At 27.5% G+C, this 19,620-nt stretch overlaps 1 protein-coding gene across 3 annotated transcripts in view; it reads left to right on the top strand.

The window, feature by feature from the left end:
- LOC113798969 (putative neural-cadherin 2) overlaps positions 1-19,620 on the top strand; it is a 30,415-nt gene that overhangs the window by 2,713 nt on the left and 8,082 nt on the right. For 2 of the 3 annotated variants that reach the window (XM_075819425.1, XM_075819424.1), the window contains exons 2-10: positions 804-977; positions 6,991-7,265; positions 7,430-7,541; positions 7,610-7,818; positions 8,519-9,217; positions 11,857-13,084; positions 13,208-13,646; positions 16,897-18,194; positions 18,876-19,547. In XM_075819425.1, coding sequence (XP_075675540.1) covers positions 804-977; positions 6,991-7,265; positions 7,430-7,541; positions 7,610-7,818; positions 8,519-9,217; positions 11,857-13,084; positions 13,208-13,646; positions 16,897-18,194; positions 18,876-19,547 — 5,106 coding nt within the window. The remainder of the gene's footprint in view (positions 1-803; positions 978-6,990; positions 7,266-7,429; positions 7,542-7,609; positions 7,819-8,518; positions 9,218-11,856; positions 13,085-13,207; positions 13,647-16,896; positions 18,195-18,875; positions 19,548-19,620) is intronic. The other variant, XM_075819426.1, reaches the window with a different exon arrangement.

Here is a 19,620-nt window from a genome sequence, read left to right as displayed (position 1 = left end):
TCCATGAATTTTGATCAGTATTTTGATGGTCGTCGTCGTCGTCGTCGTTGTTGTTGTTTATTTTTCCTGTCGGGCCACTCACAAATAACATTACAGAAAAAAAGAGACAACATCTTGTTTCGAAACATTCCATGATGATGATGATGATCGTTTGGCTTTTTTTTTCTTGATTTTTCGAAAACCGAAAAAAAAACTTTTCTCTCTCTCTCTCTATCTCGGTCTCTTTTTTTTCTATCAATCGCGAATCATTCTCATGGGTAATGGATTGTATTCATCATCATCATCATCATCGTTTGCCGCCGAAAAAAAACTCTTACTTACTTTTACCCGGTTTCTTTTTGTTGCTGATGTTTGTTTAGTTCTCAGAATCGAGAATATAGTTGAATTTGATTGTTGTTGTTGTTGTCGATGATGATTATAATAATGAAAATTATAATCATCATCATCAGCATAATCAATAAATATGATCATGAATAGAGATAGATAGAGATAAAACTTTTCAATTCTTTAAACATTAAATTTTTGTTGTTGTTGAAAAGATTGGATTGATCTCTTGTGTATTTTGAGATTTTGATCGAATTTTGATTTTTTTTTTTTTTTTTTGATTTCAAAAATGAATTTTTGCAATAAAATTCCGTTACGTCGTTTTTGGATGATCAAATCGAATGTTTTTTCTTTGCGGAACTGATGAATGATTCGAAACAAACATTCGATCGAATGATTTGTTTGTTTGTTTTCCGAGTTTTAAATGATAATTCTAATTTTATAATTTTCTTTTCCCTTCTTTTTTTCTTTCTTTCTAGTTACAAAATATATCAAAGTTGGTCTAGATGATCCAGATCAATCAAACAATTCAACAAATATTAATGATACATTTCAATTCAATAATAATAATAATCATACATTATTGAATAATAATATTTCATCATCATCATCATCGATTGATTTCAATCAAAATTCATTCCATTATGATGATGGTAAGTTATTTTAAAAAAAAACCTTAATTAAATGCAAAAAATAACAGTAATTGGTGATGATAATGTGAAAATTGTATTATAAATCCGGTTGTCTTTTTTCTCTCACTATCTCTTTACGGTTTTACCATCGAATAGACTTTTTCTTAATTGAATTAAGCAGTCGTTGATGATGATAATCAAAAGACCAGATTTCATTTTAAACTCACCAAAAAAACAACAACAACAAAACACGAAAACAGAAACAATTTTTTTTTTATACTGAAAATCAACAATCTTGGCCAGATGATCTTTGCTATTTTCAAATGAAAATGATGATATGATTTTCATCATTTCCTAAACTGTTTTTCCCAATTTTTCCCAAGTGAAATTTGTTTCATTTCCTTGTTTTCAATTCTTTTAGTTAGTTAGTTGTTTTTCTTCAAAATCAATTTCTTCATAGTCTCTTATTATAAATGATGATGATGATGATGATGACAACAATAACCCCGGAATTTTATAACCCTTGTTGTTCATTCTGCAAATTCTGCTCCTCGTTTTTTTCCGGATTTTAAACTGTTTTAAAGTTTTTGTTTTGTTTTGTTTTATTTCAGTTTTGTCTACAGCAGACATCATTTGGACTAAATGTTCAATGTTTCCTGTTGTTATTTTTCATTTACTTATATAATTTGTATTTAATTTTTTGTTGCTTCATTTCATCCTCTGAAAACAGAAAGAACAACACTTTGCATCATCAGTATTCAGTTGTAAATCTGTAAATCAATATCACTTACACAAACAGATTCCATTTCATTTGAAAACTTTTTTTAGCATTTAAATTTGGTTTTTCAAATCTTCTTTTTCACCCATTCATTTGATCTGAGAGAAAAAAATCCCAAAAACATATGAATATTGTTTCATTTTTTTCAAAAGAAGAAAAAAAAATATAACATCTATTTGTTCACATCATCATCATTATGTTTTTCTTGCTTGCTTTCTTGAAATTAAAAATCATTATTATAGACACCCAGAATACCAAGAATATCTCTGTGTGTCAGAATTGACTTTCTCTCTTCTCTTCTCTTCTCTTTTTCGTTTACAAAACAAAACATCGAAAGATGACGATTTACACAAACAACAGCAATAATAATAATTGTACAGATCATTTTCTCTCTTCTTCTTCATTTCGTTAGTTTCAATCCATAATATTGATCACAGAATTTATATTTTTTTGTGTAACAAAGTATTATTTTTCCTTCTTGCATCTTGTCTTTCAATTTTTCTTTTTTCTTCTCTTCGCATTTAATTCGGCACCAAAAAAAAAACACTGGCATTGTCATAATAGTTTTCGTGGATAGTTAGTCTCTTTTTTTTCTGGTGTTTTTCGGTTCATTTTTATTTCTCTTCATCATCTTTTTTTTTACCAAATACCGTATGTATATGGTGAGAGAAGAGAGAAAAAAGTGTCATTTTATGGTTTATGATATTTTCGTATTTTTTTTTTTTATTTGAAAAACATCTTTTTTTCTTCTTCTTCTTCTTTTTAGATCTTGACTTTTGTGTCTATCTTGGTTGTCATTGAGTTGGTCGGTCAGTCGATCGGTTAGTTCGGTTTGGTCGATCTCTCGTTTTTTTTGCTGTTGTTGTTGTTGTTGTTAATATTGGTCCCGATAGACTCATCATTATCATGTCAATGTTTAGAAGAAATGGAAAAAAGAATCTTTCATTTTAGACTTTTTTTTTAGACGATGGGCATTTATTTTCTTTATATTCGTTATTTGGTAAATTGATTGACGTAGAAATGGAGAGAAATGTTCCAATCTTTTTCGTTTATTCGATATTAGATATCATTATTTATTTTTTTACAGAAAAAAAGCCACCAATCTTTTATTATTAAAAAGATCTTGATTCGACGTTTTTGCGATAATAATATCCGATATCGATATCGATGATGATGTCCATTTTTTTTATTCCTCCAGTCTTTATTACCATTATTCTGTTTTTTTTCTCTTCAAAAAAAAAAAAATTGATACAGGATTTTCAAATTGTTAGGATAACTGTTTTTTTTTTGTTTTTCGATGATGATGAACGAAAATATCGATTTTGGACAATCGATATTATTATTATTATTATCATTATTGATGGGACAAAAAGAAAAAAGTTTTATTTTCAAATTTTTTAAAATTATCTCTTTTTTTTTATTCAATAAAAAAACAAAATCGATATTCAAATGCCGCATCAATTGACAATTTACCCACACACACACACACACACCTCTTTTACCATCATTTTATCATCATCCAGTTCTTCCCTTTTTTTTTCTCTTAGTGGAAAAAAGTTTTTCATTTTCACTTTCGTCCAAAATGATATTTCATTTTTTTTTCTTTTTTTTTGGTTGGTAATGAAAGGCGTCACATATGGATGATGATGTAAATAGATGGTGATGATTCAATTTTCTTCAGAATAATCAAACGGAAAGCAAAGAAAGAAAAAGTTTTAATCTAAATTGCATCTACACAAACTTTGTATACAAAAATTTTCTCTTATGATTTTCTTATAAGTTTTTTTCTCTTATGTTATGTGTTTGTGTGTCAAGTATTTTTGTGTGTGTATGTTTACTTTAGTCCATTTCTTTGGTTGATGGTTTTCATAATCATTCCCAATGATCAATTGGATTTCTTTTCTTTACTTTTTTTCCTTCAGTTCTTCGAGGTTACCCAAAAAAATCACTCATTTCTTGTGTAAAATTCATTTATTGAATTTTCTTTTTCTTGTTTCTCATCAATTTTTGTCGGTTATGTAATGAATTTTTCTTTTTCTTTCTATGTTTTGTTCAAGTATTCAAACACTTTTGGCAAATCTTGTATTTAGATCTAGAAAATTCTTTCCTTCTTTTTTTGCTTCGATTTTCTTGGAAATCTGTTGAAAAACAAAAGATTCTGTATTCGGTTAGCCTGTCCATAAATGATGTTTAAATGACTTGAAAAAAAAATTTTTTTGATCATTAAATTTTAAAACTTTTTTTTACATAATCTGATGTTTTTCTTTGTTTCGGTAATTGTTATGCATTATGCTTATAGGATTTCTTTTGTATTTTCGTTTTTTTTTGTTTGGTGCATTTTTGCAGAGATGTTTCAATCAAAACGAGTGGGAGAAAAGCTGCAAATTTCGTCATGTTTTTATTTGGCTGACCAAATTGAACCAGATTTGTTTTTGTTTCTGGATCTTTCTGGATCGCAACCAAAAAAATAAAAGCAGAGAGAGAGAGACAGAAAACATATCTGGTTTCTTCTTTTAAGACACTAAACACTTGATTTGTAACTATTTTGTTACTTTGTGTTTAATATATTATTCAGTTATTATTATTATTATAAAGATTTTTATCTGGCCTATCTTTTTCATTTTTTCTTATTCTTATTCTTATGGATTCTATTTCTATCTATATAAATAGACTGATGTATTATCATCATTGCATTTGCATTATGTATTTTTCCTTTTTCTTTTCCATTTTTATTCCTGGAAATACATTTATTTTTTTATTTTTGGAAATTGATGGGCCAACAAGGGGGTGTAAGAAGGAAGGGAAAAGAATGCTAGATTGTTTCATTTGGTGGATCCATTTTTTTTGTTTACTAATCGATCGATCGATTGATTCAATCTGTTGTTTTGTTTTCCCTACACACACACACACACACAACAAAGTCTCTGTTTTGAAAATGATGATAAAGATGATGTGAATGTAAATATAGAACATCAATCAAGTAAAAGAAAAAGATGAATTTCCAGAATATAATAAAAAAGGAAATGTGAGACTATTTTTTTTCATTTCTTTGACGTCATTTCAAGGGTCATCATCCTCTTCATCATCATCGTTAAAATCCTTTGGACATTTAATTCTTCAAGATTTTTTTCTTTCTTTTGTGTGTTGTCTGACATTGTCATTTTGTTTTATTCATTTGTTTTTTTCATTTCAATCTCACATTGTTATGGACATTGTGAACAATCATGACAATCAATTCCTGTTTAGCGTTTCCGATCTTTTGAATCGAAAATTTTTTTTCTTCGCTTGTTTCAAATTTCATTTTTCAATCCTTTTTTTTCTCGTTTTTATATTTCAAATGTAATATGAATCCAAATGTCAAATTTTACAATTAAAGTGCAATCAAAAGTGTCAGGTCAGACTGTGTGTGTGTGTGTGTGTGTGTCTATAACAAGAACATTGTTAACATTTTGTTTGTTTGTTTGTTTTACTTCATATAAGCTTTGTCCATTCACAATCGCTTTATATCGTTTTTTATATCTGATCTGATAAGTTTTTTTTCTCTCGTTTGACTTGATTGCTGGGAATTTTTTTTTCCGATTCAATTCAGTGGAATTTCCTTTCATGTTCAGAGTAACCTAGCAAAAAATTAACACGATTATGAAATGAAATGAAAATTATTCATCTGATTACAAAACTCAAACAAAAAAAACACAAAACTAAACTGTAGAGAATAAAATGAGAATGAAAACGAAACACAAAAAAATCATTAATATGCAAAAAACGAAACAAAACTCAACCCATGAAAAGAATGAAACGAGACTATCGACTACTACATACTATTACCGGCTTTTTTTTCGGGAATCGTAATACGGGAATGAATGAATGAATAAGCGAATGAAAAAAATGATTAAATCCAAGAATTTCGCCGTTGAAAAAAAAATGAAAATTCTTTCATTATTTTCTTGTTGTTGTTGTTGTTGTTACCATACGGTTATCATTATTATGTCGAAATTTTATTCTGTTTTTCACTATTAAATTATTATTTTTCTTTTTGTTGTTCATTTCATTATAATTATAATTCTGTTTTTTTGTTGAATTTTCTGATTCTTGACACTTGATTTTTACATTGCTATGGAGTAAGGATGATAATGATGATGATGAAAATTAATCCATGCAACAAGAACCGTAACAGTGAAAAAAAATCCACTATTTCAACCCGATTCACTATATCGAATTCTATAGAATACAGAATCGGTGTGTGTGTGTGTGTGTATAAATAGTTATTGGATATGTACCAAACAGAATCCAAATAATGTTAATTAATGTAATTGGAAAAATTGTTGTTGTTGTTCGTTTGTTTAATACTTACTTATTTCGTTGATGATGTTTGAAATGAGTTTGGATTTTTTTCAAAACAAAGAAAAAAAGTTTTAGAATAATCTTGGCTTTTTTCCCCTAGCTTTGTTGTTGTTGTTGTTGTTGTTTGATGAAAGAGAGAACAACAAAAACAACAAATAATTGAACTAATTCAGTCGAAATTCAGTTTTTCACTGATTTTTTAATAAAAAATATTTTCTTCTTTTTTTTATTGTTGTTTTTTTTCTATTTTTTGAAATTTGTTGAAAATTGTAAATAAGAATGGATCGCGAAACAAGCAATAACGATTGAAAATTTTTCAAGATTACTTTCTCTCGGTTATTGATGTGTGTTTGTATATTTAGTCGGTTATTTTTTTTTCGAAATTCGGGTCAATTTTTTTCGTTCGTTTGTTTGCTTGACTTTACTATTTTTTCTAATGTTTACAATTTGAGAAAAAATATGGTCATCATAATCATAATAATGATGATGACCATAATACAAACACCAAAAATATAAACGATCAGAAAAGACCCAAGAGTAAATATAGCAAAGATTTTTGTTTGATAGTTTTTTTTCAGAGGGGTATTTTATCGATTATTTCTTTTCGGCTGTTTGAGAATTTTATTATTTAGTATTTAGAGATGTGTAAACAATAACGACCTTCTTTACTTCTTTATGACATTTTCATTTTGAACAAAATCTGAATACAGGAGTGTTAGGAAATGGTGAAATAAATAAAAAAAATCTGGCAATCAGAATAGGGGAAAATTTTTCGAAAATTTTGTGAAATGTTTTTCGAAAAGTTTTTTTCGGGAAATCGAATGTATTCCCGATTTTCCAATATTTTCAATATTCTCAATCATTGTTTTTTCTCACTTTTTTTTGAAATATTTCATTGTTTTTTCCATCTAATAGTTCGTCTTGGACATCGAATCCATCATCTTGATACTGAACATCATCCTTATCAACCATATCGAAATCGTTCCAAATATCGTATACCTAAAAAGAATAAAAATCGTATCATCACTACTACTACTGCCAACAATGATGATAATAATAATTCTATCGATTATGATGATGGTGATGATCGATATAATCATCATCATCATCATCATCATTCATATCATCGGCAATCAAATCATTCAATATCATCATTGCCAGAAACGAATCCATCCATTTCAAATTCAAACGTAAGTTTTTCTCTTCTTTTTTTTTGTTATTCTCGTACGATTCATCACTGTTTTGGAATCCAAAATGAAAAATATTTTGGAAAATGTTTGAGTCCATTCATCATTTGTCGTTGTGGTTTTTTTTCTTTTCACCACCATCACTTTCATTTTTTCTTTTTCTCTAGTCTTATTACATAAAAGCCTTAATAACGCCTTCAACAACAACAATTTCGACAATAATGGCCAATAGTGATAATAATAATGGTAATGATAAACAATATCAAAATTCTCGTCCAGGTAATAATAATCATTTTATACCTTCTTCGTTATTATATTTTTTTAAAAAATTTTCGTTACACACATAGATTCCAACAAACAATATAATCGAAAATATTGGCAACGAAGAAAATATTTAAACAAACAACGTCTACGGCCAGCCAATAATAATAATGTGATGATGAAGAAAAAACAACGACGACCAACAAATAATGATAAACAACAACAACAATGGCCAACATTTGAAATTGAAATTAATGAAGAAGATGATCGTTCATTACCTAAACGTCTTTTACAGGCATGTATATTTTTTTAATACTTTACTTTTCGATTTAATAATTGGTTCTTGACCTTTGATTGGAACAACAAAAATCCAAAAAAAACTGATAGAAATGCAATCATTTTTTTTAAGTTAGTTTTTCAAAATTCAATTTATCTAAATTATTTTCTGTTTATTCTTGTTTATAAATTCATCAATTTTAATCATTTTTTTTCGCTGGTTTTTCAATGTGTGTGTGTGTGGTTTTAATTCTTTGGTGACAAGTTGACAAGTTTCGAGAGAAAGTCAAACAATGGTCAAACAATATGAAACAAGTTCACTTCATTTCAATTCAATTTTCATAGTACATTAATTATATAGTATAACTGTCATCACAGAATTTTACAGTAAATAAATTCTTTCTTCTCCTATTTTTTTTATAACCTCGGTTAACAGAATTTTTAATATCTTTATGTTTCGGTTATACATTCAACACTTTCTTAGATTTATGTCAGTTGTAGATATATTTCAAGTTTGTTTTATTAGTGTCGAAAACAAAAATAAAACATCTAAAAACTTTTAAACATTTCTAATGATGATGTAATAAAAAAAATACATTCCCGGGAAATTTCTCTCTATTTTTTTATTACATTGTGGTTAATTTTATTACTGTATTTTATTCCAGTTATATTTCAATTTATAAACTTTATTTTACATTTCTTTCTTTAATTTACAACAGATAACATTAACGAATGATGATAATACAAACATTATTGATCATGAACATTTTATACGTTATTTTCTTGAACCATCCGAAGATGATGAAGATGATGATAATGACTATGATGACGACGACAATTCAAATGGTGATAATAATAATGATGATGGTGATAATAAAAACAGAAGAATAAAAATTGATTCAACAACAAAACGATTACCATTACCGAATTATATTGATAATTTTTCAATCAATCATACAAATGGTGAAATATTTTTATTAAAATCATTAGATTATGATTATCCAAATGGCCGTCCAACATATCGTTTAAATGCATATGCACAAAATATACAAACAAAACAGATGCTTAGTTGGGCAAAAATTATCATCTATTTACGTAATATTAATGATAATAAACCATTTTTTATGGAAAATATTTACAAAGGAAATATTACCGAAAATAATTGGGCAAATATTTCAATCATACAGGTTTATGCTATTGATTATGATAATTATTATGATGATGATACGGATGATGATTCTGATGATAATCAACTTGAATATTTTATCGAAAAAAATCATTACAATGAAAATGGTCAACAAATATTTCGTATTGATTCGAAATCTGGTTGGATAATAACAAATGTTTGTTGTTTAGATCGTGAACAAATAGCAAACTATACAATTATTGTTTCGGCTATTGATCCGGATGGTTACAAGGTATGTCTTGGGTGATAGTTTTTAAAACTTGTTTTTTGTTTCTGAAATAAATTTCGTTTTTTTCAATCATAATTCTTGCATGGAAAAAAAAGAATTTCGAATGTTTTTTTCATTTCGATCGATTCTGGTTTTCGATTTTGGTTCGCTATATTCATATTCGTATACAGATTTTCAATAATCAAAATAAATGTTGTTGTTTACCCGTTCAAAACTTTCTCACTCAAATATATATTCTGGATTCGTTCATTTTTCATTTATATTCTTTACCGTATGTTTTTTGTTTTGTCGTCGTCGTCGTCGTCGTTTTGTTGCCACCGATTTTCCACAAAAAAAAGACATTTTTTTCATTTAGATTTTTTCGTTGGTTAATATGGTTCTTATGAAGCACAATCTTGAGAAAATTTGGTTTTTTTTTGAAAACAGGAAAAAAAACATCATAATATCATTCGGATATTTATCATAATCACCATCTTTTTTTTTTTTTTTGATCCCTTTCCCTGTTACTTGAATATTTTTTTTCGGTTGGTAAATATCCGTAGAATCGGATATTATTATTATGAATCGTTTTGGGTTTATTTTCGGGTAAAAATCATTTTTTTTTTTTGAACTGCAGTTGAAAACAACAACATTCGAAAATTCGAATGATTTTGTAACAAAGTTTTTTTTTTTTTTTGAGAAAATTCTTTTCTATTTTCACCCACACTGTCATACTTTCACAATTGTTGAAATAGAAAGTTTTTTTTTCAAATTTGAAAAAAAATAATAATAAGTTTTACAATCCTTCAATCAAAAAACTTTATTTTTTTGCTTCTTCCCAGCATTTGCAGGGTGGCTAAGGATTTCCTCTTTTGATCGATTCTTTGTAAATTTCTCGCCCCACTATTTGCAAAAGTAAACAAAACAAAACAAAACAAAAAAAATGTATCTAACAAATATAATCTTAAACTTATCGAATGGTATTTGTTTCGGATTGTTTGTTTGGAAAGGAAAATAGAAACAGAAAACAGAAAACAGAAAATAACGAAGCAAATAAACACAAACAAAAAAAACCTATGGATTTTTTTTCCAGCTTGCATTTTTTTTTATATTCTTGGACGGATGATTGGAATCTCAAACATTGAATCTCATACGATATATGGAGATTCAATGTTTTTATTTTCTTCATACAAATGATGAGAGAAAATAGTGTGATAATCAAGCTAAACAAAAAAATGGAATAAAAAACATTTGGAATTTGTGATATTTATCATCTTTGTTTGTTTGTCTTTACATTGGCCAAAGCGAAAAAACAAAAAACAAAACAAAGTTAAAATCAAGTGAAAAAGCATTTTAAAGTTGGAATGTTTTGTTTTTTTTTCAATATTCAAATCAGAGGACCGGATTCTGGTGGATATACCAGGGTGTATATAGTTTTTAGTTATTTTATTTACATTTTTGTTGTCTCGACTGATAAAGAAACTTTTCATCAAACAAACAAACAAACAAAATGAAATTCCAAAGAGAAATGAACAAAGTTTTTGAAACAAACTGAAAAAAATGTTTCTTTCCCTTCTTCCCTTCTCTTTCCAACTAAAACTTTTTTTTTTGGATCACAATCAGGATTTTAATCAAAAAAACTGGAAAAAGGAAAAAGAAACTGGCAAAAAAAAACAATGTCCAATCGATGATAATAATCAAATTCGATTGGATGTTGATAATGATGATAAAAAAAGATGCCGAAACAAGCATTTTGTAAAGTTTAATTTTTTTTTGTGATGGGGGGAGGAATTTTTCAAAAATTTTTCTCAAATCGAGGTCATTCTATATCCACCCCATTTGGATCCGATAATTCTATTTCATTTGTCTCACATTTGTCCCATTTGTCATCTACCTTATACCGGACACTCGAGTCTATTTATAATATTTTTGGCTGTCCATGTTCATTATTCTCGAATTTCAATTGTGCTTTCATTGTTGTTGTTTGACATTTGTCCAATAACGATAATAATAACTACCACTGATGATGATGATGCTTAACTATTTCGTTGTAAAATAAAATTTTCAATGGCTATATCCACCTAAAATAGACCATTGGTCCGGCATTTTACTTTTATTATTATTATTTTCGAAAAAAATGATAAAAAAAATTTAACTTTATCAAACAACAACAATAATATTCGATCCAAGGATGAAAACATATTTTATTTATTTATTTATTATTCATCAAGAAATTTGTTATATTTTTTTTATACCATTTGGAAATACTTTCCAATGATGAATGAATGAATGAATGAATGGGAATATCTTCTTCCTATCTTCTTCATAATAATGTATTCATCATTCAATATTATCATTGTTGTTGTTGTTGGTGGTGTTGTATATCTTTGTTGACAAGGCAGTCAGTTTTTTTTTTTTGATATTCGGATGTCACTTTGTTGTTGTTTGTTGTTTGATGTTCGGGTTCTTATTGTTCAATAGTTGTTGTTGTTGTCGTTTTGTTGTTGTTGTTTTTTTGTCTGATTATTCCCAACAGAATATTTTTTTTTCTGGATTTTGTAATTTAAATTTTAGATTTTCATTTTTTACTTTTCTTATTTTTCTGATTTTTTAAATTTTAATTTTACTTTTTTTCATTCGTTTTTGTGTTTTGATCCAAAAAGGCAAACGCAACCGTTCAAATAACAGTATTGGATCAAAATGATTGTCGACCAATGTTTGAAAAAAATGAATGGCATATTGAATTGGATGAAAATGATGATCAATTTGATTCATCAATAAAAAATTCAACAAATTTATTTCAATCAAAAATATTGCTCAAATTATTTATCAATGATAATGATCTGCCTGAAAGTAATTCATTTACATTTAAAATTTTACAAGAAAAATGGTCATCAAAACCAATCATATTACAAAATGAAATGAATTTCAATGATCAAAATGATGATCAATTCACTCATTCGAATATTAGTGATTATTTTATTGTCAAACAAATTGACAAGATGACCGATGATGATAATAATAATCAGAGAATTGAACGACAAAAAATGAATAAAAAAATTTCATTAAAAAATGGACAATTAACCCGGAATCAAACAACAGGAATTTATTCAACAAATACCTGTGCCTTATTATTATTAACACGAACATTGGATTATGAAAATCCAAGGCAACGATTTATTATGCTTAAAATTTTGGTCACTGATAATGTTGATAGTGTTTATGATAATAATAATGATGGTAGTGATATAAACGTAATTAATGTCAATGAAAAACAACGAAAACAACAACAACAACAAACATATAATCATCACGAATACAACACGAATGACATTTTGAATGATCCAAAACATAGTGATATTTGTTACATTTATATAAAAATTCGTGATATAAATGATAATAAGCCAAAATTTTTACAAAATTTTCTAAATATTACTGTTGTTGAAACATTACCGTTAGGATCGATTGTAGCAAAATTTATTGCCTATGATCCAGATCGACGTCATTCAATGTCATCATCATCATCATCAACAACAATTGATCAACATGATGATAGCGATTTTGAACAACAACAACAAACAGTTTATTATAGTCTGGATGAACAAACAAATTGGCAAAAATATTTTCAAATCGATTCAGATACCGGTATTATAAGACTTAATCGTCAATTAGATCGTGAAACAATTTCATTACATATTGTTAAAATTATTGCAACCGATTTGGATTCAGATCAACCATTAAGTTCAACAGCAACATTAGTTATAAATGTTGATGATATTAATGATAATGCACCATTTATAATCAATCAAACATTACCAACAATACAGGAAAATGTTCATCCAACACGTTTAGGTAATATTTATGCTTATGATCGTGATGATTATGCTAAAGGTAATTAAATAAACAAAGATTTAAACAAAACAAAAACATTCTAGATAAACAAAGATTTAAACATTGTTCATTGATTTGCTTGTTGTAATTCTTCTTTGAAACAAAACAAAAAACAACAAATAGGAAATGGACCACCATTTACATTCGTAATTGATCCAAATGCATCGGAAATTATACGACAAAAATTTCGTTTAGAATCAATTCAAAATGGTGATAATAATGATGATGGACATGCTATTTTATATAGTAGACAAACATTTGATCGTGAACAACAAAAACAATATCAAATACCAATTGTTGTCAATGATTCTGGTTATCCATCATTATCATCAACAACATTTATAACAATAACTATTGGTGATATTAATGATAATGATATGAAAGATGGATGGAAAAATGTTCATGTTTTTTATGTTGATTATAATCAACAACAACAACATCGACAACAACAACAATGGCGAACAAAAACCAACAACAACAACAACAACAACGATGACGATGATGATGATGATGGAAATGTTGACGAATCACCACCAACAACAACAAAGAATCAAGTGAAAAGGTTTGTCACAAAAAAAAATTCTTGTTTTTTATACTGGATCAGTAGCTAGATTCTTTTCATTTCATTTTTTTCACTTGCAACTTTGTCGGTATAAAAAGATTTCATGAATATTTTGTCTATTGTGTGTGAATGTGATTTATTATGATTAAGATTTTTTTTTTTGCTTGTGAAAAACAGAATTTTCACTTTCTCTTTTTATTCTTAATCTTCTTTGAAGATCCATCATTTTTTTTTTGCTTTTGCTGTTTTTGATTTTCTGTTGTTGTTGCTGCTTGTTTACGGATTTTCCTTGATCGTAAGAAAAGTTTTCCCGAAATAATTTTTCCAGGAAATAATTTCCAAAAATTTGTTTAAAATTATCGATCGAAACCAGATAATAAAAAAAAATTATCGATTTTAAAAATATTATAACAAAAACGACATTGTCATCATCGTGGTTTGGCCAAAAAAATATCAAAATATTAAAACAAACGAATGGCACTCAATACAAAACACAAAATAAAAACAGAGAGAATAAATTTAAAATTCTATTTGAATGTTTTTGCATTCAATTCAATTCAATTCATTAGATTCATTTTTGTTTTCTGTGTGGAAAAAAAAAGATAAATAAATAACCTTTTTCAAGAATTTGTTTTCTCACCCTCTCTTTCTCTCCAGAATGTGGAATTTGTTATCATCGTATACATTCTATACATTTATGAAAACACAAAACACACAGAATTTGAGAATACTGAATTGATAGGAAAATGAAATTTTTCGTTTTTTTTTCACTCTGAATGAATTCTCTTTCTCTCTCTTTCCATATTCATTTTCCACAAATAAACATTCACATAATAATAATGATAACCCGAATGTAGGCAACATGGTTAAAACAAAACGAAAACAAAAAGCAAAAATGAATTCTGTTGTTTTTTCGGGAAAAAAAATTCTTTTCATCTGCAACAACAGCCGAGGAGATGTCAAACATTTATTTTATTTTCCTTTGGCGGCTTTCATTTTTGTATTTTTTTTTTCATTTTTAATTTTGGATATTTGTTTTTCTCGAAAACAAACAAAAAAAATCTTTCAATGATAATGATGATCATAGGGTTATGATTTGTTTTGTTTTGTTTTGTTTTTCACGAGAATTCGGAAACACAAAAAAACGCCAGAGAAAATTTTCGGAAAAAAAAATGAAAAAAGAAAATTTTCTATTTCAAGAATTCTTATTTTCTCCTTCGATTGTATTCTTCTTCTTCTTCTTTTGTTTTTTTTTCATCTTTTTTCTTTTCTTCTTTGTTTCTTCAAATATTTGTATTTCAACGTGCGAATAATTTCCGTGATTTTTTCCGGAAAGATTTCTTTTGAATTACCACCATCTTGATATAAAAAAATATTTAGTTTGCTTGCCACTTCAATCTGTTGATTGACCAATGTTTCATTAGCTAAATATTCTGTAATTTTTTTTTTTGGAAAATTTCTCAGAATTTATAAAGTTTTTTTTGTTGACAAAGAAAAAAAAACTTAATCTATAGAAAAATACGGGAAATTTTCTTTTCTTTCTGGTGACATTCATTGCATTTGTCAAACCAAACCGAAAAATTGTGTGGAAAAAAAATGTCTTTTGTTTTGTTTGTAATTTAAATACTTTTAAATCATGGTAAACGTGAACATCCAAACCAGCAAACAGAAGACACAAAGATTATTATTAGTGTTTTCAAAAAAAAAGCAAAACAAATGGCACCGAAATAATATTCATTCTATGCATATTAATATAAATAAAAGTATGCATGTGTGTGATTCCCATATGAGATATTCTCAATGAATTATGTCATCATCATCATATAATGCTATTATGATTAAAATTTTTTTTGTTTTGTTTCATAGTTTCATAGTTTATGAAGATGGAGAATCCAAGAAGAATATATCTATGGGGAAAGCAAGAGAAAGAATGAATGAAAAAACCCGGGCCAAAACAATGAAAAGAAATGAAATGTTGAATTTTTTTTTTACTTACTTCTTCAATGCAACAAACATTTTTCCATTGCCGATATAATTTATGTCGAAAAATTCTTTTCCTTTCAAACAAGAAAAAAAAACATACGTTTAGCCGAAATGAAAATAAAGAAAAAAGGAAACATCCATTTCCATATTAGACTAAATGATTAGATTCTTTTTTGGCTTCCCATTACCACTTTAGTCGTTTTTTTTCGGTTGGACCCGAGCTATCTATCCTTTTTTTGCTTCTTCTTTTATTTTGTATCAATAAAGCTAAAAGACAGAAACGAAAATGGAAAAAAAGCAAAAATCAATTCTGTTTTTTTTTCATTCAAATTTTTTTTTTTGGCACTTTCCTTAATATCAAACAACGACCCAAACCCCAGAATGATGATAGCTCGCCATTCGCAGAAAAATATTTCAAAAATGATTCTTTCACAAAAAAAAAAACGAAATTCATTTAACGTTAGTGTTTTCAACGATGTTGATGATCATGATTTGAGTTTTTTCTTTGCTCTCTTGGCGATGATAATGGTAATTTTATCTCATTTTTCTTTTTTGATTTGCAAAAAAAAAAAAAAAAACAAAAACAGAACGAAAACGAAAAAATCGAATTTCAAACAAAACACAAACACCCATCCTCCCGCCGCCAGCATACACACACCCACCACCACTACGCCGTATATAAATGAATGAATTGATGATTAGATTGAAACGACAAAAAAAAAAAATTCTTTTCTTTTTTCTCCATCACCATCATCAAATTTCCTGTAAATTGATAATCTATCTTCTTGTCTTCTTGATTGAATCAAATGTGTTTTATTTTGTTAAATTTTTTTTTGAAACAAAAATTTCGATTTGTTTTTTTTTTTGGATTTTGGTGACGAGCAAGATCCACTTGCTTCCTGCCATACCACTACCACCATATCCTTGGCTCAGTAATTCCTCACTCTCGTGTAAAAAAAAAGGAGGGGGTGGGGGCAAAGAATTAAAAAAAAATAATAAAAATTCGATAGTGAGAATGGATGATGTTACTGATATAGCGAGAAAAAATAATTGAATTGTCTGAATTTTTTTGCTTTTGCTTTTTTCATTTTGTAAAAATTTCACTTTTTGATCTATAATTATGGTGTTTGAATGTTTCTTTTTTCTTCTTCACTGTTACTTTTTCCAAAAAAACTACATCCCAAAAAATGATAATAATTCTCTCTTTTTTTTTTCTCCCATTTCTCCGGAAAATCATTGCCGACATTGAAACAACAACGAAAAAAAGCCTTTATCGACCGATCGAATTGGGACAAATCAATGTAGAAGATCCTGATGATTGGGATGTTGGTGATAAAAAATTTTCCTGGCTTGAACAACCAACATCAACAATAGATTCAAATTTAAGAAATAATTTCTATATCGATTCAAATCGTGGACAAGTTTTAGCAAGAAAACTTTCAAAAGGATTATTTAAATTAAAATTTCAAATATTTGATCGTCGTTATCAACATATGGTACAATCAACAATGAATATTATGATAAAATCATTACCATTTGAAGCAATAATTAATTCCGGTTCATTACGAATAATTAATTTATTGGATGCAATGGAATTTATACGAATATGGGATTGGCAAAAACGTAGACAAATAATTAGCCATAAAGAACGATTAGAATTATGTTTAAAACAATTATTCAATTGTGATTGGTTGGCAATTATTTCGATCAAATGGAATCAAAAATTATCATCATTAGATATACGTTATTCGGCAAGAAAAAATAATCAATATTTATCATCAATTTATCTAAATTCAATGGCTAAAATAGCTAGTGATCATATTCGTTCACAAACAAATCTTAATATTATTGAATTTGGTATCAATGATTGTATGATGAATGAAGAAAATCGTAATCATCAATGTTCACAACAATCAAATGGTTGTATGACAGATATATTAATCGATTGGACTGATCCATATCAATTGATTGATGCAAATTTTACATCATTTATTGGTATAAATATTATAACAAAAATTAAGTGCCAATGTGTTTTTGATCAATTATTAACATATATTGTTGATCATAAATTTAACTGTGATATTGATCAGATATTATGTCAACCACCATCATTGTATTTATCATCATCATCTTCATCCACATCTGCATCTGCATCTTGTTATCAACAAGAACGAATAAATCTTTTTACACGTAGCCTAATGACATCGATCACTAATCTTAATTTTCGTTGTCTTTTTATCAATTATTATAATCAACAACAACAACAATATGAACGACAACAACAGAATCGAGATCAAATTATACAACCATCAAAAACAACAACAACAACAATAACCAATATACGATCATTCAAATCGGATGGAATTATATGGCTAGATCCATTACCAATTTGTACAAAAAGTAAAAATGTTTTTAGTGTACAAATATCAACAACCGATCCTAATGGAATTATTTTCTACTATGGACCAATCAAATCATCATCAACATCATCATTTTATGGAACCGGTATTGAACAACAACAACAATCTGATGAAACGGATTTCATGTTTCTTGAATTGGTTGATGGTTTGTTGATTCATTTTTTTGTTTTGTTTTGTTATTATTTTTTTTGCTTACCCCTTGTTTTCCTTTTTATCCCAAACAGTAGAATATCATTTCATTTTAGCTCTCTCACTCGATTCGGTTGATTTGATTTCATTTTCGGACCATTGTCATTTGGTTCATTTTTTCTTTCATTCATCATCACACTATATACAATCAGGAAAGATAGTGAAAATGATGATTGAGTTCATCATCGTTGAGTTCCTTTTTTTGTTACACTAGTTTCAATTCAATCTTTTTTTCTTTTTGTTCATTCAGAAAAAAAAATATCTCTTTTCACAAAAAAAAAAATAATAATTCTCTTGAGATATATTCTCGCTATATTGACTTGGTTAGATGTAAAAATGTAGAAATAGTTTGAATGATATAACAATGATGATAATGAAAACCAAGCCAGCTTGTTGATGATATATCCTGATGTAATCAATATTTTGTGATTTGATTTATACTTGATTGGATTCTTTTTCTTTTCTTTTCTTTTTCTCTTCTCTTCACCATATCATTTTCTTTTTCCAACAATTTACTTTTTATTTCTTTTTTATTTATTTTCGTTTTCGTTTTATTTACAACCGTACAACTTACTCGATACTTATTTTTTTTTATATATTCTCGATTGGGAAAAAAATAATAAAAAAAATATTCTAGGATCACCTCGATTACTATTTGATTTTGGTTCCGGTATTCAAGAAATAACTATTAACATTGAAAATGGACATTTAAATGATGGAAATTGGCATCAATTGGATATACAATTTGATTCAAATTTAGTACATTTAATGCTTGATGCATGTATTCATCATGTTCAACATGATCAACAACAACAACGATCATCATCATCATCATCGTTGAATAATGATGATCAATATCGCCATTATCATACTGGATCATTTTCAGACATTGATCGAATGACAATGGAAAAATGTCAAAATTATTCGATTATAACAAAATTTCAACATGTTTTGAATGTAAATTCACCGTTACAATTGGGTGGAATCGAACTATTAACAACAACATCAATAATGGCATCGAAAATAATGTCTAAAAATGTTAATATATCAACAGCAACATCGACAACATCTTCGATAACAGATTTTAATGATGACAATGTTAGTATCGAATCGATATTGCCACCGATTATAATGTCGGCACTTAGTCATCAACCATTACCATCAACATTATCATCATCGACATCATCCATACGACGCAAACGTATTGTCGGTTTTAATGGCTGTATAAAGAATGTTATTTTTAACAATCATATATACGATCTTATCAATGTACATCATTCATTTAATACACAAATTGGTTGCCATTCATGTAAGTTTTCATGTAATTTCTTTCTTTTTTTTTCTCAAAAATTCTTGACAATTTTTTTTGTATGATTTGTTTG

This window comes from Dermatophagoides pteronyssinus, unplaced genomic scaffold, assembly GCF_027571235.1.
Source record: "Dermatophagoides pteronyssinus isolate colony J.1.1.1.1 unplaced genomic scaffold, Derpt_VIB-CSIC_2022.12 sq0004, whole genome shotgun sequence".
NCBI classification, from domain to species: domain Eukaryota; kingdom Metazoa; phylum Arthropoda; class Arachnida; order Sarcoptiformes; family Pyroglyphidae; genus Dermatophagoides; species Dermatophagoides pteronyssinus.
Note: the sequence above shows the minus strand (reverse complement) of the source record. Positions and strands in the feature narration are given on the sequence as shown.